Source organism: Physeter macrocephalus, chromosome 4 (genome assembly GCF_002837175.3).
Source record: "Physeter macrocephalus isolate SW-GA chromosome 4, ASM283717v5, whole genome shotgun sequence".
Lineage (NCBI taxonomy): Eukaryota > Metazoa > Chordata > Mammalia > Artiodactyla > Physeteridae > Physeter > Physeter macrocephalus.
Genome location: NC_041217.1, coordinates 23349491 through 23372171, shown reverse-complemented (window position 1 = coordinate 23372171; position 22681 = coordinate 23349491). Strand labels below are relative to the sequence as shown.

The following is a 22681-nucleotide window of genomic DNA, read 5'->3' as shown; positions in this document are numbered from 1 at the left end:
ACGGTAAGGAGAGCAGTAATAGTGTTTTAGCAAGAAGTACTTTCGGTCTCGGTCAGTTGATCTTTAGTTATCACTATGCAAATTTACTTTATAGCCCTTTTATATCTCTCGCCAAGCCACTTCACACACCAATTTCCCTACTGTGCATCGCCAGACAACTGTGGCGAGTGCCGGAGGGAAAGGGCGGATAATGCGCGCGGTCAGCGGACTACAAGAGTGCCTGGCGGCTGAGATAAGGCCCGCTCAAATACGCCTAGTAGGCCGCACCACGGCCAGACCCGCCGGGATCCTCTTCCCCCATCGCGGGCCTTGCCGCGGGGTGGGGCGGGGCGGGGCGGACGCGCCATGTCGCAGAGCCAATCGACAGCGCCGGGCACTATTCAAAAGGCCGAGGGCCCAATGGGAGCCCTGGGAAGCCAGACTGGGGGCGGGGCGAGGAGAGGGCGGGGCCGGGGAGGCGCGCGCCCGGCCTGCGGGACCGCGGGGCGCGAGAGCGCGAGAGCCGGCAGTGTCTCGCGCGCGCGGAACCGCCGCCGGGTTGCTCCTCCGCAACTCTCCCGGAGCTGTTCGTGTTCCCGCCGGAGTCCGGAGCAGGTGAGCGTCCGTACCCCTGCCCCGCTCCCCGCGGCGCAGTCTCCGAGGGGCCGGGGGGAGGCCTGCGGGGCGGGCGCGGCGGGTGGGCCGGGGTCCCTGGGCGCCGGGCCTGGCGCCGCGGCCTCGCCCTCCCCTCCTCCGAGTCAGTCCCGGCCGCTGCTGGCGACGCTCAAGGTGCGTCCGGCCCGGCCAGCTGCGGAAATGGAGCTGCGGTTTTAAATTGCAGACGTTTCCCTCCATTTTGGACGCGCCGCGTCGGAGTAAAGTGATGTTGGCTGGGGAGGATGTGTGGGTGGGTGACCCACCCCGGTCCCTTTGTCCCCGCCCTGCAGCACCCGCCCTCCCAAGCCGGCTCCGAGCGCCTTTTTGACAGATTAGCGGTGGCTTGGTGGGCCCTGCTCTCGGGGAGGCAGAAAAGGCGCGGCAGCCTGGCGGACGGGGAAGTGGGGTTGCAAAGTGGCCTTTAATTCTCGCTGGCTGTCACTGGCCTTGAGGGTCGTGGCGGTCTCAGTTCGGCGACTCTCCAGTGCTGGCTGCGCGCGTTGCATTCCCTCGCCCGGTGTTTCCGCACACTCAAGAAACGGGTGCTTAGGCAGGTTTGCGTGCTCCAGCTAAAGCTCGGTCCTATTTTTTCATCTTTTTAAAGGCTTTAAAAACATTCTTCGTAATGACACCTTCCGACACTCGCAAGGGACACTTAGCGCTTGATGGCAGAGGGCCTGGTTCCAGGTGGTTCATCAAAATGATTGCACGGTCTGATCGGGAGTCAGGCTGTGGATACTCAGAACGACCCAGTAGATACATTGGACAGCGCGTGGACAGTGCAAGGGTTCAGCCTGGAGCGAGCGAGCTTGCTCACCGGCTGTGACGGGCATGCACCGGGCCGGAGCCCAGCTAGATCCACGTTCCTGGTCCCAGCCCTCAGGGACCTTGCAAATAAAATACGTGCCGATCTGTAATTACACTTTGTAGCAACTGCCGTGGAGGAAAGAGTGTGTGTGTGTGCTAATTTAGACTGGTCACCAAGTCCAGTTTAAGTTTAGCTTCTGAGAGCTGTCTAGGGAGAAGGGAAAAGAGTGAGTAGGAGGGGAATTATTGTTACCTTCAGTTCTCTATATTGCTTAGGGGAAAGTCAGGCCATTTCGCCTCTACAGCCAAGAAGGTGGCATTTCTTCTGCATCCTGCGACAGGGGCAGGAGGTAGGCCAGGGGTTCCTGTTTGGGTTTTGCCTGGCAGACCAGCCTTCGGCCCAGGTGTTGAAAAGGGAAGCTGTCAAACTTCATTTGAGCTTCCCTTTCTCTACCACGTATAGACTAACTTGGGAAAGTGAGGAAAGATGACCAAAGGCCTCTGGAACCCTGCGATCAGCAGAGAATAGCACATTCTGTTGTGCTGATAAACAGTAACATATTGGAGCTGATATGTGTGGGGATTCCAGTGCCAATTGACACTGAAGTTAGCAAGCATGTGGCTTAATAGAGAAAAGCCTGAGGGTCCCCATGTTTCCACTGCTAATGGGGAATGAAGACACTGTGTTCAGTAAACAAAATCTTTCTTTGCCAACCTACTTGTCTAAAACCTCCCTTCTGAGGGAGGCCCATCCCTGCGTGTTTTGAGTGTTTTGACTGCGTCAGGTGAGCATAGTGATGTCCTGGGGCTTTTCTGTCCCACCGGCTAATTCACTCCTGCAGAATTAGGATGTGATGCACTGTGTGACACTTGTGTGTGGATCTTGTGCAAAGTGGAGGTGCACATAATGTTGGTGGTTTCACCTTTTGGAACATTGGTGTGTGAGATAGTGGTCTCCTAAGGAGCGTGCTGGTTTGTTCCTATTTTTTTCTTTTTTTCGGCCATTATGTGAAAGATCGTTATCGAGTCCTAATTCCTAATTCTTTTTTTAAAAAAGTTTAGAGACCTAACGTATCCACCAGCTATCTTAATTTGTTTAACCCCAAATATTTAATTGATAACAGGAAAACGTCTTTGGCATTGACCTGTGTCCAGTATTGCACAGATACTGTGTGCGTGGTGTAAAATAGGTACAACGGAAAGATGCCAATAAATGAATTTTCCAAAAAGGACAGAATCTGCTCAAGGGCCTTTTAAAAAATCTAGGTGGCCCCCAAGTCCTGAGGGGGCCTGTGTTTCAAAAGTTTATAAAGAGTTGTTTGAAACTCGGATGGCATCTTCACATAGAGAGATGTAATTGCCTTCTGCCAACCCTGGTTGACCAATGTCAGAGAACTAGTACTAATAGAAGTGGTTTGATTTTAGGGGGTCCAAGGAGAAGGAGGGAGCACGAGAGAAGGAGGGCACATTTCCTTCCTCTTTCTCAGTGTTTGGAGGCTCAGAGCTAAATGTTGAAATAGGCAAAACTTGCTGTTGTCACCTTCCTTTTTTGGGCCCCTCCTCCGGGTCCCAAGGTGTCCACTGCCCTCTGCTTCCCAAGTGCCCCTCACGTGACTCCTCAGCCAGGTGTGACTTCATCCCGAGCCCCGTGCCCCGTGCCCCGACCCCCGACCCCCCCAAGCCCAAACCTTCTCATTACCCCAGTGATGCTATCTCAGGTAGGTTTGGGAAGAAAGCCATCTCTTGTACCTAATGTGTAAATGGACTGACATCCTCTAACTCCTCAGCCAGGTGTGACTTCATCCCGAGTGTCTGGGGTCCTCCCCGTGCCCCGTGCCCCGACCCCCGACCCCCCCAAGCCCAAACCTTCTCATTACCCCAGTGATGCTATCTCAGGTAGGTTTGGGAAGAAAGCCATCTCTTGTACCTAATGTGTAAATGGACTGACATCCTCTAATCACCACCGAAGTCTTTGTGTTTTCTTTCATCTACTGACCTAGCTCCTATCTCTCTAAGCAAGTGAAGCTTGCAAAGTTTTTTCCTCAGGCGATTAACAGTGAAGAAATGTGGTGCTTGGGAAAGACTTTTTCTCAGGAGGGGTGTGGTAATCTTTCTCCTTTCTTAACTCTGGAGAGTCTTCAGAAGTTCTCGAGTTCTCTGTTTTTGTTGACAGGAGCCGGGTGAGGAATGTATCTTTATATGCCCAGAGGATATTTTGGGAATTGCTTAGTTGGTGGCATGAGGGTGACGTAGGGAAAGATTTTTCGGTCCTACTGTCTGCTTCTTAGACGAGGCCCAGCTAGTTCAGTTGGTGTTGGAGCTGTCGGCAGGCGCTGGTTTTGTCCTGTGGAAATGTGAATCTTCTGGTCCGAGGAGGGAGAAACATTACTACCTAAGAGCTTGAAGCACCCAGCAATCAGTTGATGTTTGAAAAACAGGCCTCATGTAAGTGGCAATTCCTGCAGATTGCTTGTGGCTTCTTAGAGTGTTGTTTTTATACCAGGCTTCATGGGCCATGTTTTGGTTCAGTGGAGAAGAGGGTTATAACTGGGGGTTGATGTCTGCTGTAGGCTTTTGAAAAAAGAGCTAGGATGCTGGTGCAGGTATGTGGTTGGCAGTTACTTGGTATGCATTTGAGACTTCAGCTGTAAGACTTGAAAGCTTGGTGAAAACCCCAAATTTGCTATTCATTTTAGATTTGGAGTTATATTTTTCTCCCTGTTGGTAGGTTATAGTAATGCTAATTACACAGCCTTGATTTTCCCAGTCTGTTGCGTAGTTTACTGTGTTTAATAAAGGTAATTTGTTAAAAATTAGATAATACATCTTTAAAGCCTTTGTAAGACTACAGTCATCCCCCCTCATCCGCAGTTTCGCTTTCTGAGGTGGTCACCTGCGGTCCAATAATATTAAATGGAGAATTCCAGAAATGAATAGTTCATAAGTTTTAAATTATGTGCCACTCTGAGTAGCAGGATGAAATCTTGGGCTGTCCCTCTCCATCCAGCCTGGGATGAGAATTGTCCCTTTGTCCAGTGCATCTTGCCCGGTAGTCACTTAGTAGCCATCTCAGTTATCAGATCAGCTGTTGAGGTATCACAGTGCTTGTGTTCAAGTGACCCTTATTTTACTTAATAATGGCCCCAAAGCACAAGAATAGTGATGCTGGCAATTCAGTTATGCCAAAGAGAAGCCGTAAAGTGCTTCCGTTAAGCGAAAAGGTGACAATTCTTGGTTTAATAGGGAAAGAAAAAGAATCGTATGCTGAGGTTGCTAAGACCTATGGTAAGAGCGAATCTTCTATCTGAAATTGTGAAGAAGGAAACAAATTCATGCTAGTTTCGCTGTTGTACCTCAAACTGCAAAAGTTACGGCCACGGTGCGTGGTTAAGTGCTTAGTTAAGATGGAAAAGGCATTAAATTTGTGCCTTTAAGATATTTTGAGAGACCGACCACATTCATATAACTTTTATTAAAGTATATTGTTATAATTGTTTTATTATTGTTGTTGTTAACCTCTTACGGTGCCTAATTTATAAATTAAACTTTATCATAGGCATGTATGTATAGGAAAAAACACAGTATGTGTGGGGCTCTGTACTATCTGTGGTTTCAGGCATCCACTAGGGATGCCTGGGGGTCTTAGAATACATCCCTCTTGGATAAGGAGGGGACAACTGTATATGCAGATTTATCAATCAGAAAATGTGTGTCCTTTGTGAGATTGTGCCTTGTTAATTAAAGAAGTATAGTTACTGTAGGCGGGTAGCATTTTGCATGGTGCAAATCATTTGGAGCCTTTATATTTTGTTATATTTCATCCTTAGTGCCACTTCTGTGTACAGTGGCTGTATAAAGTGATTCCCAATGAGATATTGTGTAGCAGAAAGAACAACCTCTGTGTCCTGACTCTGCCACTTCATGCCATCTGTTTCTATGCCCTTGAACAAAACAGTTAACATCTTTAAGCTTCAGTTTTCTCACCTTTAAAATAGGAGTTGTTCACCCTCTCCTCTAGAGGCTTTTGTAGCCTGAAAGTCTTGACCAGTTAAACATTTTGGAAAGTTGTATTTTAGTGTTTAATCTGTGAAAAAAGACAAATGTAAGTGTGTATGCGCTGACTCTAATTTTTTTTTTTTTTTAACTATTCAGACTGATTTTCAAAAATGCCAAGTAGGAAATTTGCCGATGGTGAGGTGGTAAGAGGTCGATGGCCCGGGAGTTCACTTTATTATGAAGTAGAAGTTCTGAGCCATGACAGCAACTCCCAGCTTTACAACGTAAAATACAAAGATGGAACTGAACTTGAATTGAAAGAGAGTGATATCAAGGTAAGCACTCTTTGGTTTACAGAGCATGTTTATAATAGTTGGGAAATCACTGGAGGTGTGGTTTTTAAGCTTTAGAGCAGTCAGGTCTGGCTCTCTGCAGGCATAGGGTCACTCTCCTGCTTTAGGTCAGATCCTGTTTTTTTGGCTTTGGGAATGTGTGAATGAGGCACAGTGCCCTGTTGCTAAGAAGCTGTCAGTCTGCTGAAGTCAGACACTTACATCGTCCTCTCCCTGGTTTAATGCACTCTGTCATTCTGTGACAGTTTGTCGTGCGTGGTGTTGGAGCACATCAAGGGTAGGGAAGGGCACTGGGTTTGGGGGAAGACTTTCAGAGCCGAGTGCTGAGGACAGATAGGGCAAACTCAGGTGATGGCGTGGGGGGACTTCCACAGCGGACAGCGTGCCAAAGGCTTGGGTCGGGGGACACAGACCACCAATGCTGAAAGGGTGTGGTGGGCGAGGGCCAGAGGAGGGGAAAGAAGGAGCCAGAACTGGAGGGGTTTGGGCTTCATCCCAGACACCGAGGATTTAATCAGGAGAGTGATATTAATTAGATTTGAGTCCAAGGCTTCTCAACCTATCTGGTGAGGACCTGAGCCTGCAAATATCTGGTCCATGGTATAGAAGTATTTACGTAACATACTGTAATTACTAGGCAAATGGGGAAAAAAAAAAAAGGTACAAAATAAAACCCTAACTTTTCACTGTCAGATTCAATAGACATAAAATTACTTTGTCAAAATGCTATAAAAATTGCTGCCCGCCTCTTCTCAGTTGCATTCCTTGCTGCAGATCAGTAACACACAGTTCTTGAGCCTACAGCCTATGGATCACAGTCTGAGTGCTCTAGACCAGGGGTTGGCAACATTTTTGAGTAAAAGGACTTGTAAATATAGTTCGTGCACTGCAGGAGCAGCTCTGGGCACGGCTGTGTCCCAATGCAATTTTATTCATGGACACTGAAATTTGAAGTTCAGATGATTCTCACATGCTCACCAAGTTTCATTCTTCTTTTGATTTTGTTTGCAGTCATTTGAGAACTGTAAAGCCGTTCTTCGCTCCTGTGCCACCCAAAATGGGTGGGGGGGATTTGGGCTGGGGGGTAGTTTGCCTTCCTTAGGTCTAGGTTCCTGGAAATATTGGGAGTAGACGAGGGCAGGGTAAAACATTGCTAAGTAACCCAGTCTTGGACTCGTTTTCAAGATCTGACCGTGTTTTATTCAGAGTGAAACTGTGAGATGAATTTTCTTGTTATTGTTTGTGTTCTAATTTTTTTTTTGTCCTATCATCTCAGTTTTAATCGGTGTTATTTGTATCTCTTATATATGTTATTAGGAAAATGTACAGCTGCTTGGTTTAGACCATTCATTTCCTGGCAATACCTTCAAAGAAGAGTTAGGAGTGGAAAGGCTGCTTTGGTCTCAGGAGAGATGGGTCATTATAGCTGAAGTTGTTATTGGCCTCATCTGATGGATGCTCAGATCCCATGAGTTCCCAGGGTGGTTTTAGAGTCGCTGGCGCAGTCACTGCCGTTGCTGCCCTCTGGCAGTGTGGGTCTGCGTGTGTTGTGTGTTATGACTTACGGTGAAGCTCTGCCTTTTCTCCTCCCTCTAGCCTTTAACTTCCTTCAGGCAAAGGAAAAGTGGCTCAACTTCCAGTTCTCCCTCCAGACGCAGAGGGAGCCGCTCCAGGTCGCGCTCCCGATCCCCTGGCCGGCCCCCAAAAGGTTCCCGCCCATCCGTCTCAGCTTCACACCAGGCTGACATTAGGGAAGCAAAGAAGGAAGCAAGGAAGGAAATGTTGGAAGTTAAACTGACTCCGCTGGTATTGGTACGTGTGTTTGGGAGATCTCCAACCTTACACAGTGTTTAATCTGCCCAAATCATGTCTTCCCCTTTATGTGTACTCAAGTGATTTGCAGTTAATAATATTAAAGATTACATTAAAAAATGAATGTTTGGAAGAATAGAAGGTATAATGCTTTTAAATACCATGAAAAAGAACATTTTTAAGTTATGAGTGCAATTTAATACTGTGTTTCTTTTTTTAAAAAAGCAGTGTTTAAATTTGAAATAGACGTAGATTATAGATTGAACTGAATAGTTTTTATAGTGAATAAAAGTTCATGTAGAAAATGAGACATAACTGTATCTTATAAAAACATATTCTTGCTGTCTTAGTATCATTGTACTTGATTGCTTTCCCTATTCAAAGATGATACTTTTAATGGAATTTACTTTCAGAGTTCAAGGTTGGAAATATTAGGGTGTGCAGAGCCTGGAGGACCTTGCACAATGAATATTTTAGATAGTAGACCAAATTGAAATTATAAATTAACAGAATTGAAGAAAGGTCGTTGTTTATTCTGTTCACTTAATGTTACCTCTTTTCTGGATAAAATGCACACAGATTTTTGATAACCTTAAAAACCTGGATTATTACATAGTGTTCTGTAGTCAGATTTTTAAATTTTAAGATGTTGGGCATAACCTTCTGTGTTGTATTTTCCTGCATCACTTTTGTTGTTGTATGGTATTATTTGGATTTATCATAAATTATATAGAGGTAATGCAGTTGTTAGCTCCCTTGTTGATAGACATTTAGCTTTTTTTTTTTCTTTCTAAGTTTTCATTATTATAAACAAATATTCTTACACAACATCTGATATATCCTTAGGATAAATTCTTATAAGTGGAACTCCTCGGTCAGATGGATAGAGCAGATTTGAGGCTTTTCTACATATTGCCAAATTGCTTCAGGAAAGTTGATACCAGTAGGAGTAGGGTATGAATGACCATTTTCTCATTCTGAGTATAATAGTTAATAGGTTTTTTCTCTTCGTTTTGTTTTTTTTGGCCAGTATGATTGTCAGAGATTTTCAACTCACCATTTAAAATTGCATTTTGATAATTACTAGTGAGTTTGGACATTCTGTTAGTGGCTCTTTTTACTAGTCAGGTGACTCAGGGTAAGGAACAGATGCTGTATGCTTTCTGTCACATTTCATTTTTAGCTTTTTAAAAAATATATAAATTTATTTATTTATTTATGGCTGTGTGGGGTCTTTGTTTCTGTGCGAGGGCTTTCTCCAGCTGCAGCGAGCGGGGGCCACTATTCATCGCGGCGCGTGGGCCTCTCACTGTCACGGCCTCTCCCGTCGCGGAGCACAGGCTCCAGACGCGCAGGCTCAGTAGCTGTGGCGCACGGGCTTAGTTGCTCCACGGCATGTGGGATCTTCCCAGACCAGGGCTCGAACCCGTGTCCCCTGCATTGGCAGGCAGATTCTCAACCACTACGCCACCAGGGAAGCCCTCATTTTCAGCTTTCAGTGGCCGTTATATTTTTTTACAGTGTGACCTCCTTATAGTCCTGGTGACCCAAGAGCCACAGACTGGCTTTGCCCCTCGCCCACCGAGCCCTAGGCTCACCGTGGACCCATCACTGAGCTGAGGATGGGGTGACTTGTGTGAAAGACTGTACTTAGGCTGCACGTAGCTTTGACATCACATCATCCTTATTCTTTTGGACTCCTAATTGTGATCTTTGCAATACCTTGCCTCGCTGTGTGAATACCCTGTCAATTTGCAGTCAGTACGGTTCAGGGTCAGCTGACTAGCTATGTTACAGGATTACATTTGTGGTTGCTGTGGATTACACATTGGACCTTTGAAAAACCGAGAGTGTAGTTTTTAGCAAACCGTTTGCTGCTAAGTGGCTCGTTGGCACTTTGATAAACTTAAGTATATGTTGAATGCTGTCACTGCTCAGTTAGACCTTGATTTGAACTAGAACTCGATACTATATTAATGCTGTCTTTTGACAGCTGGCCTCCCAAAAGATATATTTGTCTTTTTAATTAATCTGTCAGTGACTTTAAAGGAGCAAAGTCACCTATTTCAGCAATACATTGCCTGGAAAATGTTTTGTAAGCGAAAGTCCTTCCTCTGTATGGTCCATAAGAAATTTCCTCCACTGCTTAAAGAGAATGACATTCAAGGAAAGAGACTGAATTGAGGAAAGAGACATTACAGAGAGAAAATGTAAGGTTACAGAGAAATAAGGCAGATGAAATTCAGAAAGTAGGCAGTTTGTAGGTTACTAGTAATACTCCATAAGTAGCCACTATTTCTTAATTTCCTGTTATTAGCTGTTTGGGGGCAGTGAATGTCTTTTCCTCATTTTTTTTTTTTAACCAATTACTGAGCTGATTTACCAATTTTTACTGTATCTACCTCTCATAGTGAATATTATTTAGAGCATCTGTTGTCAAACAGTGAAATTGTAAGATTTAGTCTAATTTTGTTTAAAAGATGAAAGATCTTATGTGGAAACCTCTACTGTAAGAGCCAATCTTTTGAAGATTGGGAAATTCTAATCAATTTTATTCCATTTCATTTTTAACAGAAGTGGGCTGAAATTCTTCAGCATTACGGCTGTGAAAATCTTTGGTTGGTTTTATTGCTTGGTTTCACAATACTGAATTTTTACCATCATGTTTCTTTTTACTAAGTTAACATTCTTATGGTTAAAATGTTTTATATTCTTCAATTTAGAAGCCATTTGGAAATAGCATCAACAGATACAACGGGGAGCCTGAGCACATAGAGAGGAATGACATACCTCACAAAAACACACAGGTACAAAGGGGTTCACTTTCCTCTCAGGTAATATTTTTCCTTGTTAAAATGACTTTCTCTAAAGAAGCACATTGAAAACCATAATTTTTCTTAGAATCTTTTCCAAGATTCTGTCCTTAAATTGAGACTGAGTATAATTTAACAGATTTATTCTTATTAGTGTATATGGCTATATTAAGATGCTGAATTAGTTAATGTGGTAGCATTAATGATACTTACTGGCTACAGATATTTAATACTTTTTATTTTTTAAATAGGAAGAATTCCCTTTGTCACAAGAGAGTAGTTATATACCTACACAGTATAGCCTTCATCCAAGAAGAGAAGAGGTCAAATTAAAAGAAATAGATTCAAAGGAAGAAAAAGTTGTTACAAAAGGACCTACGTCGTTGAGAACCTTTGAAGTGACAGCCACACAGCAGAAGGACTTAGAATTTGGAGGAGTACCTGGTAGGCATCAGAACCGGCCTAGGGAGGGCAGGCAGGGTAGGCAAACGCTAGTTGCTATGAAGTTAGCAGGAAAGGGCTTTCTCTGAGGAAATCTGAAGGCGGCCACGTAGTGCGCCAGTTGGGAGCCTGGGGAAGAGTTTTCAGTCAGAAGGAACAGCAGGTGCAAAGGCCTGAGTAGGAACATTTTTGAGGGTTATCATAGAGTAGAAAGGGTGCCATTATGGCTCTATTGAAAACTTTTAGCGATCTTTTCATAGGCTTTGAGCAAAGAAGTGCAAAGAAGTGATGAAAGGAAGGTTGGGATGACTGTTGTATATAGGAAGGACGGTGAGCTATTCGTGACTGGGAAATCTGCTAATAATCAGATCTCCGTGACAGGGCCTGGCTTGGCAGCAGCACCGGGAATAAGCTGCATGCATCCAGTGGGTTCATGGTGTCGACCCTACCTGTTAGACAGGTTGCTTTTGAGGGTCAAAGATCTGAAGCATTCAGAGGCTTGGAGTTATTAAGTGGGTGGAGCTGGTGAGGTCTTATGACTTAGTAAAAGAAAGTACTTCTTGGTTAAATGGTTCAAAATCCTGCATGGCTTAACTGCTTTGTATTTTGTAATTTATAACTTGGATAACTGAATCTGTTAAAGATGGTGTCCAGCATCACTTAAAAGTCTGTGCACATGTAATGTGAATGTGATACTATTTTAATTGTTAGAAACTTAGGGGTATAAAGTTTTTTGTTCTTTAAAGATTAGACAGATAGTTTTTAGATGTTCCAGTCTTCAGTTTGCTGGAGTTTCAACATGTTTGCTCCCATAGTGGTTGGATTTTAAATGTTTTAGGGCTTGGTTTCCGAGGTGGAATTTAGCTCTTCAGTGCTGGGCATTTGCTGTTTTACTACCTTCATGCCTGTGGTTGCTTTCCCACAGGATGTGACAGGTAGAGTTAAGACTTTCTAATGATGCATTAGAAATTGGTTTCAAACAGCTAGCCAGACTTGAGTTCTGACCTTAGAAATTCAAGTGATTTTTGAAAAAAATAAAATAAAATAACCTGGATTGAAATTAGAGCCTTGAATGTTCACTAATTATTTGCAGGTGTTTTTCTCATCACGCTTGGCCTGCCTGCTTTCCTCTTCCTGTTGCTGTTGATGTGTAAACAGGAAGAGCCCAGTCTTCTGAATTTCCCGCCTCCTCTGCCAGCTTTGTACGATTTATGGGAAACCAGGGTATTTGGGGCCTACCTCCTCTGGTTTTTCCTTCAGGCTCTGTTCTACTTACTGCCGATTGGGAAGGTAAGGGTTTGTTGGTGGGGCATATGGTATTATGAGATTTTCTTCCCCTCATTCCCATGTTTATATAAAGACATTTATAGCAGTTTTAAGGTTAAAAGCTGTCCTTGGTCATAACTACCCAAACTTACTTAGTTTTAGTTTGTTAATCGTTTACCCTTCTATTCTGTAACACATGCTTATTAAGCGAAACTTAAAGAATCTGACTGAGGAGTCTTGTGTAACTTTCCAAACCAAATAGAGAAGAATAAGCCATTTTTCAAAATAGCCTGACTAATGGTAGAGGTGGCTGGGAAAAAAAAATTCCCTCTCACTATATGTCATTTCAGATGCAGAATTTTAAGTTACCAGTTGATAAGCTACTGAGCTCAATAGACTTTAGTCCGTATCTTTTACTTTTTTTTTTTTTTTAAATAGGATGAGTTTCTGATTTTCATCTCTTTCAGAAATTTGTTGTCTGGACCACTGAATGTTCTTTTCAGACTCATGCAGTGTCTTTAAAACTTGTCCTCATTGCTAAGTGTAGTGTTTTCTTCTTTCATTAGAATACTCTACTTGGATATATTTAAAAGAACATGAGATTCCCTAATCAATAAATAATTCATTTAAAGATCTTGTTCTTAGAGCTTTGCAAGTTTGCCAACTGTCTGTAAACCAAAGGATCAGTTTTATTAGGAGTGGCAAATGCCAGTGATAGGAGGATAGAGCTGCAGACTTGAAATACTTTGGAACCTCACCATAACATTGGCTCTAGAGAGGATTCTTGTGATGTGAACCTTCAGGTATTTTTGTGATAAGGCTCTAAAGTAAAAAATCACAAATTCACATAAACTCCGGTAAAGCTAGTTCAAACTAGATAATATTTATTGAGAAAAGCAGTTTTGATGGTTAAAAAATATATATATGTCTGTATCTATATCTATATATATATATAGCTATATATCTATTTTTTTTCCCACGGACTAAAACCCAACGCAGTAGTTGTTAGATACCTTTAATAGATAAGGATCATTTGAAATTAGCCTGTGGGGTTTTGCTAATCCTGTAATCTCAAACAGATACTACATTTCTCCTGGGTTCCCTTTCATAGCTTATGAAAGGGTAAAGTAGTTTGGCCTAAGACAAGTGATACCATATTAGTATTTTACAATTTATAATGAATTGCACCATTTCTGAATAGTTATTTTGCGGAGTAAAATGTAGCTGCCATTGGGCAAGTGGACTTTTTATTTTAACTCATCCTGTTCAAGTAGTGTGTTTCTTGAGTACCTTTTATATGGGGATGCTGTGGGTGATCCAAATGAAGAGGTGAAATGGTCCAGTGGACATGCTCTCGGTCTCTTATTGGAGATAAAAGAATCACATGAAATGATTGAATAATTAAGTGAGCGTATATGTATAAATAGCAGAGCAAGTAAGTATATGAGTCTGTATCATCAAATAGCACATGGGCCTTGGGATTGGGTAAGTGAGATTGAACCCGATTGAAAGGATGACACACACGTGAGATAGCGGAGTTGTATTCTGCTTTGTAAGCAGTGGGGAGTCATTGAAGAGTTTTGAGCTAGAGATCGGCTAGATGTACAGGTTTTTGAAAACACATCTAGTCTTGTGGTGGCACATGGGATCATTGGGGAGAGTGGCTATTGCAATAGCCTCAGTGCACGGAGAAGTCATTGCTAGATTTGTATTTGAGATAAATTCCTGAAGGTGGAATTACTTTACCTAAGGGTGTGCCATGAAGATTTTTGAGACTTGTTACTAAAGTTTCCTACTAAAAGATGATCCTCCTTCTTGGGCATGTTGAAATTTAGGTGATTTTACAAGACATAGATATCATGGTAAAGTGTTGTGCTTTTTAAATTTTAAATTAAAAAAAAACCCTTTTCTTTTAAGGTTGTAGAAGGAACACCTCTTACTGATGGAAGAAGACTCAAGTACAGATTAAATGGTGATTTTTTTCTTTTTTCAAGACTCAAATTGATGACTTAATAGCTCAAACTTTTGGGTGCTGTACTCTTTAAACTGTCAAAGCTGATTATGCCAGAGCAGTAAATAGTAAATTTCTCTCAGTAGTCCGAAGAGCATGCAAATAAACTGCTTGCACCTGCAGCCAATATGTCAGAATTATGCCATGTTAAGTAACAAGCCACTCAGTCACTGTTTTCCGCTCTCCAGTTTTATTTTCTTAATAGCATTTATCACTCATTGAAGCAATTTTGACTATATATTTCATCATCCTGAGTCATCCCCATGGCCTAAGAAGTTCTGCACTGATGTGGGCTTCCTGGCCACTCCTGCCCTCCGGAGCTCTTGCTCTTTTGCTCCAGCCACTGGCCTCCGGGCCGTCTCTAGGCTACATTGTCAGTGCTTTTGCCTGGAAAACTTTCCCCCAAAGTGTCGGCTGCTTCATCCCTGATGTGTCTCTGCTCAGAGGAGCCCTCAGATCCCTTTCTTTCCTTTACCCTGCTTTATTTTCCTCTATGACAGGTCTTCCTGACATCAGTGTACTTGTTTCTTCACTGGGGTCTCCCCACTAGAAGGTGGCTTGTGGGCAGGGACTTGGCTGTGTTCATTGTGGTACCCTTGGTGCCAGCAAAGGGACTGGCCTGTAGGAGGCGCTTCTTGGTAGGAGCCCTGAGTGGACGGAGTGGAAGTCTCAATGAGCATCCCAAGAAGTGGGCATTGTCCCTCTTGACATGGGCACCTCCTGGGGTAGGAGTGTGTGCTGAGTAAGAGGAACAGTCCACCTTTGGCACGTGAAGACTTTGATAAAGTACAGTTAACCTGCTTTTAAGAAATATGTGTATATTGTAGTTATCCTTAAATGATTTTCCATTGTAACTAGATTGGGTAGACTGTTTTCCTTTTCTTGGGAATTATATTGTAAATTTTAATTCTTGGCCCATTTTAATCCTATCACTTCTCACCTTTTGAACTGTGGATACTTTTTTCAGTGACTCATCTAGCATCCACTGTATCTGAAATCACTCGACTGGGCTCTAAAAGGGAAGCCAACGGTATTTTAGATGACTGCCTCTTGTGCCAAGTGGGTGAGGCATTGAACCTAGCTCAGCGCCTGACCCGTGGTAGATGCTTAGCACTGACTTGCTGCTACTGTCAGATACTTTGTTTACTTTTACCAGATTCCTTGCTGGAACCAGGTTTAGAATCTCCAACACACCCTCTCTCCTGTGCCTTACGGCCTCAGTGAGGCCAAGTCTGGGGAGGGGTGGGGTATTCCCTTTGGGCCATCAGGTCTGTCGCTGTTTGTGTTTTTTGGGCTTCTCTCTAGGTACCCACTTACTTCTTGTCTAAGTGCTCTAAGTGCTCTTCTTTTCTGTTTTTGCTTCCCTTTGAGGGCGTGGCTCACTTGGAGGCTGAGAACGGTGGTACTGGGCCCGGAGCTGTCGGAGCAAGCAGGCAGTGGCTGAACTAGTTGCTTGATCCTTCCTTTGAAAATTTCCTCGTTACTCTGGTTCTAGTATTACGAGATTTTACCATCATCAACTAAGGAGAGTCCTAAGACATTTTGAATAATTTAATCCACGTAGGCTAGAGAGCAAGAAACTGCTTCATCTACCATTCTTTTTCTTTACTATTCATAAATTTTATGAGCATTAAATGAAGGCTTTACAAAGTTAAAGAAAAAGTTTAAAAAGTTAAAAGTTACTCTTTGGAGTAAACCTGACACTGTGGAAAATGTGGATTTAAATAATAAATTAGAGATGACCATTTGACTTTACAAAAGCTTTGGTTTTAGAATTCTTATAGAAATAACACCTACGTCTTTTCTGTGTTAGACGGTTTTTATCCAAATGTGATTTGACTGCTTACTCAGAGAACAGTTTTTGCAGGCACTCAGCTCCTGAAAGGAAAACTGTTTCTTGGGTCCAAAGAAATAGCAGCCAGTACACTCAGCTTCTGTCTGTTGAGCCATAGCAGAGGTAGCTCGGAACAGGAGTTCCTCTTGTGGGGCCTCGTGGGTGCTTTTGACTTTGGAATGAACATCTGGGGGCCTGGCAGTCCCTCCCTGATGTCCCCGCTCGGCTGGTCCCCTCAGTCTCCTGCCTGGTCCTGGAGAACATTTGGGTTGTGGCCTGTTCTTTGAGGGCAGGGTCTTGAGGTCTTTGTTTGAGAGGTAGAGTATGACCAGGATCCTTTGAAACCCTTATTGATGAGTTATTTCGGGTAAAAATATTTATAATTTATAACCACCGACATTGCCCTAAAGGCTTTAAAATGTGTGTTTGGCCCATCTCTATCAAAAATTAGCCATTTGACTTTGGCCTGAGGGGTTTGGATTATGTGAATTTTGAGGTTCTTTTCAGCTGTTTAGTAGTGAATTTCTGTGCACTTCTTTTCGGCTCTCTCTTCATTAAAAGCAGATGACTGTTCACAATGAAAAATAATAACAAGTGTGTGAGAATATTTCACAAATTGTGTGCGAGATACGGCATCCGTATTGAAGACTGCTAAATAAACTCAGGGGCACTGCTCGTTCATATATTTGTGTGTGTGTAGCCTGAATAATGAAACTAAGATTTTACAAAATAATGTTGTATTTATAACAGTGTAAATCTCATGTGAACCCTGGGTTAACGTTAATTTTTTGCCCCCCGCCCCGCCTTTCTTTTTAAGGATTCTACGCTTTTATCCTGACATCTGCACTCGTCGGAGCATCTTTCTTCTGGGATGTAGAGCTTTATTATGTGTACAGTCATTTCCTTCAGTGTGCACTTGCAGCCACTGTTTTTTCTGTGGTCTTGAGTGTTTATCTCTACGCCAGGGCTTTGAAAGCGCCCCGGGATGAACTGTCGCCGGCCAGCTCTGGTGAGAAGCGTTAGAACGTGGGTCCCGCAAATGCCTCCCACACCCTCACCCCACTGGCCCCCCAGCATCTGTTTCTAGGCTTTCATAGAATTCTCTTTTAGCTTCAGTTTATAAGAGATGAAGAGAAATAGGAAAAAAAAAAAAAAAAGGTGAAAAAATTTAGAGAAAAATAAAAGGAAGAAAATCTGATTTTTTCTCCTCGTGCTTTCCTATTTCTTCTTCCTTTTTTAGTCACTTGATGACAGTAAGACATTTTAACAACTTACAGCATTTTAGTAACATTAGTATTATAACAATTTAGGACAAATATTTTTTGTCCAAAATAGTAAACATCCTTTAAAAAAAAACAAACAACAAATAATAGAGATTACAAATTGGTTGATTCTAACCTAAAGTACTTAAACATTAAAAAAAATTAAGTGGCTTATTTTTAAAATTGTGAGTCTACATTTAAAAAAGCTCTAGTTCCCTCAAAATCTAGGAATCTGGCCCCATAGGCCCCATGCCTATAGCAGCATGGATGTTTCCAGATGGGGCCAGCATCCCCTGCCCCCTGTGTCCTCACGGCCCCTCTTGGCTCTCACCGCCATGCCTTTCCTCGCTGGCTGTTTGCCAGGCTCCTGGAGGTGATTGAATTGTGACCCTGGAGAGTGGACAGCAGTGCAATTTTAAAGCCTCATAATTGGGTTTGGAATACTGTTTGGATAAGGACTTTTCCGTTCATAGGAAATGCTGTCTATGATTTCTTCGTTGGCCGTGAGTTAAATCCTCGGATTGGTACTTTTGATCTCAAATACTTCTGTGAATTACGCCCCGGATTGATTGGATGGGTATGTCTTTTTTTTTTTTTTTTTTTTTTTTTTTAATTTCAATTCAGTAGTACAAATTAGTCTTGCATTTAGAAAGGATTGTAGACAATGTTAAAGTAAGCTGTGGGTGGTATGTTTTTAGGAATAATCACAGCATTGCATAAATCTGTCTACTTAAAATATTTTCGTGCTGTAAATATAGTCCAGAGGGTTAAGATGCCCTGTTACAGGTTATTAAACATTAAAAGAGTTTGTTTTATCTTGATTATATCAGTTTATGTTTATGTAGGAAAATAATAGTGTATGAATTAAGAAAAAATGTATTTTCCTCCCCTTTAAAAATGTATTTTGACTTAATTTTAGACTTGTTCGAGAGTTGCAAAAATAAAGAGTTCCTTCACACCACTCTCCCCAATGTGAACATCTGGCAGAACCATAGTATAGTTAACAAAAACAGCAATTAAAAAGAAAAAACGCCACAAATTAACATTTTTACAATAGTATTAATTAAATCCCTAGACCTTATTTGAGTTTCACCAATGTTTCATGCTGTTGGCCTTTTCCTGTTCCAGAATCCTCTTCAGGGTCCGGCAGTGCTTTTATTTCTTATTTGGCCTTAGTCTCCTCTAGTCTGTAACAGTTGCTAGTCTTTCCTTGTCTCTCATGACCTTGACTCTTTTGAAGATACTGGTCAGTTATTTTGTAAGAGTCCTTCAGTTTGGGTTAGTCCAGTGTTTTCTCATGATTGGAGTGAGTTATACATCTTTGGCAAGAACACCACAGAATAAGTGTCCATCTCAGTGCATCTTATCAAGGGACTCCTGAGGTTGATATGTCTTATCACTGATGGTGGCTTCTCGGTAAGGTGGTGTCTGCAGCTTTCTCAGCTGGGAAGTTACCACCTTTCTCTCTGTAGAAACTGTACCTGCCCCTTTTATTTCAGGTGGTCATTAACCTGGTGATGCTTTTGGCTGAGATGAAGCTACAGGAGCGCACTGTTCCATCCTTAGCAATGATTTTGGTTAACAGTTTCCAGCTCTTGTATGTGGTGGATGCTCTCTGGAATGAGGTAATTAATTTTAAGAGCTTTGGAGTCAGATGGCGTTGAGTGTGGGTGATTGACCTGACTCCTCTGAGCCTCAGCTTCTTACACACAAAGTGAGGAGAATATAACCTGCCTGCAAGGCTTGTGAGGATTAAATGAGTTGTGGATCCACGTGACGCATTAAGCTGACACACAGTGAGCACTGACAGAGGGTAGGTGTCGAGAACTTTGGTGATACTTCCGTGTATATCAGCTGCTCTGTCAGGTGCTAAATATTTAAGATCTTTGGATCTTGGCTTTGTGGGTGTGACCGATTCATAGAAATAAAACTTTATTTATATGAATTAATTAACATTAATTTCTTAGTGATTCTATCAGATGAAAATGGATGGACAGATTAGCATCGAATTAAGATAGTGTTTTTTGGATTGTCAGGGGGCAGATAGTTCTCAAATAAAGGGGGAGGTGTTTTATTGTTGGTGTTTCAGAATAAAAGAGTAGCTCTAATTAGATGGATATAAAACCAGAAATCATGATACATTGAGGAAACCAGTTTAAATAAAGCTAATTTCCTAACACTTGGCTTTTCTCATACGTTGATACATCATCAGTTTTTTCTGCTACTTGAAGACGGTAAATGTTTGCTAATCTCGGTCTCACCTAACTATATTCCTCTTGAAAATAATTTCTTCCTTGGGTCTATTTTTACAACTGTTTTATCATTTACTGTATCTTTGTCATCATCTCCTCCAAATTCCAAGTTGAGTTTTCTTTCCGTTTGAAAAACAAAATTGGCAGCCCTATGTCATAATGTTACAAAATAAATTTTCTTGGCAGTCTCTTGACATTTTGAGAGAAGGTCCATCTCCTTTAAGGTGTTTTTTAAAAACTGCCTTATTTGGTCATATTCAGTCAAAATGACTTTGAAAGCTTGATACTGATTTGTCCATAACCTTCCTTTCCTTTGGGAGGAGATTAGGACCTCTTTGAGGTAAACAGACCTTGAGTGCAAGTAGCCACATTTGGATTCTTGTTGATCTCCTGCCACTGAACACAGACCTGGGCTCAGCCTTAGAAGCTGCAGAGATTGTGGGAGCATCTGATACAGAGTCCTTTGAAAATTCCAAGTCAACTCAAAATTAAACATGCTTTTGAAATTAAAAAAAAAAACAAAACAAAAAACCCAATTCTTGTAAATGCACTTAGTCTTGCCAGTTGTAGGTCTTTCTTTGATTATGTAAGAAAGGGCTCCTAAGAAGATGGTAGGTTACATTTTACAAGTCAGATGATATTTCCTCTGTTGCTTTATCACCTCAGAGATTTTTTTTTTTTTAACTTCCTGTCTGGAAGCTTTTCAGTGATGAGTAATTTCTTCCTTCTCGTTTTCTGTCGTGTCATGGTAGTCACTTTGGAAGTGACTTAGAAATTCATATTTTCTAGAGATTTAAACAAACATTGATTTCTGTTAATTAACAGAAAATGTTTGTATTTTAAGGCAAAACTGTTAAGGCAGTTTTTCACCAGGGGTAGTGGATTAAAGTTGGGAAGTTATTTTTTTAAATATGTTATCAGTATCTCAGCCAGATTATAGTAGGCTTCTTGAAGAAAGGACTTGATTTTACGATTTTCTTTAGTGTCTGGCACACTTTCGGGCAATTAGTAGATGCTTAATAATTTTCTTGTTAGATTGGGTGATAGAAATTCTTCTACGTGTTGATGTGCCACACCTTAGAAAATGGAGAACACGAACCTAAAGATAAATGACCCTTCCTGTGAGCCTCCGCTGGCTGTCCGGCAAATCCCCTGAGGCCCCAGGAACTGGGTAGGGCTAAGGGTTCTGCCCCTGCTGGCACCAGCTGTTTATGCCTTGTCCCTCACTCACTGCCCGCTCCCGTGTGCCCTGTGGTTATCACTGGTCTGCTCTTGTACCTGCTCGCGTGTGCATAAGAATAGGCGCTCTTGACTAGAGGGTGAACCAAAGGGCCTGGGGTTGTTACATCCATTTTTCTGTTCCACGGTCCTTTTGCTTGCTTTCTGGGAAAAAAATGCATTTTGGAGATTATCACTCTTTTTCTTTAACCTAGAATATTGATTTTCTTTTTAAATTTTAATTTTATTGGAGTATAGTTGATTTACAATGTTGTGTTAGTTTCAGTTGTGCCGCAAAGTGATTCAGTTATACATATATTCATTCTTTTTTAGGATCTTTTCTCATATAGGTGATGTTCCCTGTGCTATACAGTAGGTCCGTGTTGGTTTGATTCTTCAGCAGAGCTTACTTATACTTGCTAATTTTTCTAGTCAGGGGTGAGTACTGGTGTCAGAGGCAGATTAGAGATGCCCTTGGGCAGGGCCGTCTCCACTTCCAGAGCCGGGCCTGCAGGTTTCTGGTCCAGGGGGATCTGGCTGTTGGCTTGCGCTGACCAAATCCACAAGAGAGTGCGTTCAGGTCCTGATTTACCCTGAGCAGCGAGGCAGGCATTTTCCCATGTTGCCGGGTAGTGTGGAAAAGCTACACGAAAAGCCAGATTGCTATCAGAAGTTAGGTTGGTACAGGGGTGGCAGGTGGAAACCCATGCTCCCCGCCTTCCATCTTCTAGTCGAGTGGCGAGAGTCGCTTATTTACCGGACAGTCACATGGTCGCTCTAGGCTTCAGCGGGTGGTGGGTGGTGGCATCTGAGAAGTGCCTTGTCTAGGGGGAGGGTTGAGGAAAGCAGCACGGGCGGGGCTTCAGCTGAAGTTGGAGTGGGGTGTTCCAGGCAGAGGCGTGGAGGCACAAGGGGCGTTGGCAGCTCTGTTGTTTCAGGATCGTGGAGGGAGAGGGTAGAGCGACAGGAGAAGAACAGAATGATACACGTGCCAAGGGAACCAGATCCCCACTCCCACTTTAAAACGGTTTTGGTTGGTGTACTTTCCCTTAGCCCTTTATAAATTTGACTGTAAGCTAGAACTTTATTTGAATACTTTAAACATAGAAGCGTTTGTCCCCCAAACTTTAAAAAAAATGTTTCCCCCTCTCCATACCCTTATAGGAAGCACTGTTGACAACCATGGACATTATCCATGATGGATTTGGATTCATGCTGGCTTTTGGAGATTTAGTGTGGGTTCCATTTATCTACAGCTTCCAAGCCTTTTATTTAGTCAGTCATCCAAATGAACTGTCTTGGCCAATGGCTTCTCTAATCATTGCTCTGAAACGTGAGTATTAACTCCAGTCTCTATGTATTAAATATTGTGTGTTGAGTCTGTTGTGCTGTGGTATCTACATATTCATAGCATGCCCTTTTATTTATTTTTTATTCTTTTATTTTTTTCAAGTCTGAATGGCTCTTTTTATTATAATAAATGGATAAATAACCACTTAGTCCCAACAACCCAATTAAGTACTAAGTAACCAAGGTCATGTTTATGAAAGGGACAAATATGGCAGAGTTATGTAAAAGAAAATGCTGTTATACACTGGGAGCAGCTATCTAGCAATAGGACACAACTACAGATCTTATCAGAAGGAGGTGACTGAGAAAAGCAAGGCTGATGGGAGGGAAGAACAGAAGACACAGACATAATAAGATATCATCTTAGGTAGCAGAAGGCATCTGGAGAATGGGGCTCGATGCTAGCTCTGACACTAGCTGTGTATTCATGTACAGGTTACTTGTTTTCTCTGATCTTGAGCTCTTTTGGAAAATCAGGATTGAATTTTAGTCTTTCCTGGACTTTTTTTTTTTTTTTTTTTAACATCTTTATTGGAGTATAATTGCTTTACAATGGTGTGTTAGTTTCTGCTATATAACAAAGTGAATCAGCTATACATATACATATATCCCCATATCCCCTCCCTCTTG

At 42.3% G+C, this 22681-nt stretch overlaps 1 protein-coding gene across 3 annotated transcripts in view; it reads left to right on the top strand.

Annotated features, from left to right (window-relative positions):
* The first annotated feature begins 478 nt into the window (after positions 1–478).
* The window catches only part of LBR (lamin B receptor), a 27529-nt gene continuing 5326 nt past the window's right edge, over positions 479–22681 (top strand). The window contains exons 1-11 of one of the 3 annotated variants that reach the window (XM_024130630.2): positions 479–594; positions 5596–5774; positions 7389–7604; positions 10328–10411; positions 10669–10861; positions 11952–12148; positions 14042–14096; positions 16787–16978; positions 17705–17808; positions 18731–18856; positions 21866–22034. In XM_024130630.2, coding sequence (XP_023986398.1) covers positions 5610–5774; positions 7389–7604; positions 10328–10411; positions 10669–10861; positions 11952–12148; positions 14042–14096; positions 16787–16978; positions 17705–17808; positions 18731–18856; positions 21866–22034 — 1501 coding nt within the window. In that variant the 5' untranslated portion in view covers positions 479–594; positions 5596–5609. Of the gene's footprint in view, positions 595–1253; positions 1324–3803; positions 3889–5595; positions 5775–7388; positions 7605–10327; positions 10412–10668; positions 10862–11951; positions 12149–14041; positions 14097–16786; positions 16979–17704; positions 17809–18730; positions 18857–21865; positions 22035–22681 lie in introns of those variants that run through there. The other 2 variants (XM_007128049.3, XM_028488372.2) reach the window with 2 other exon arrangements.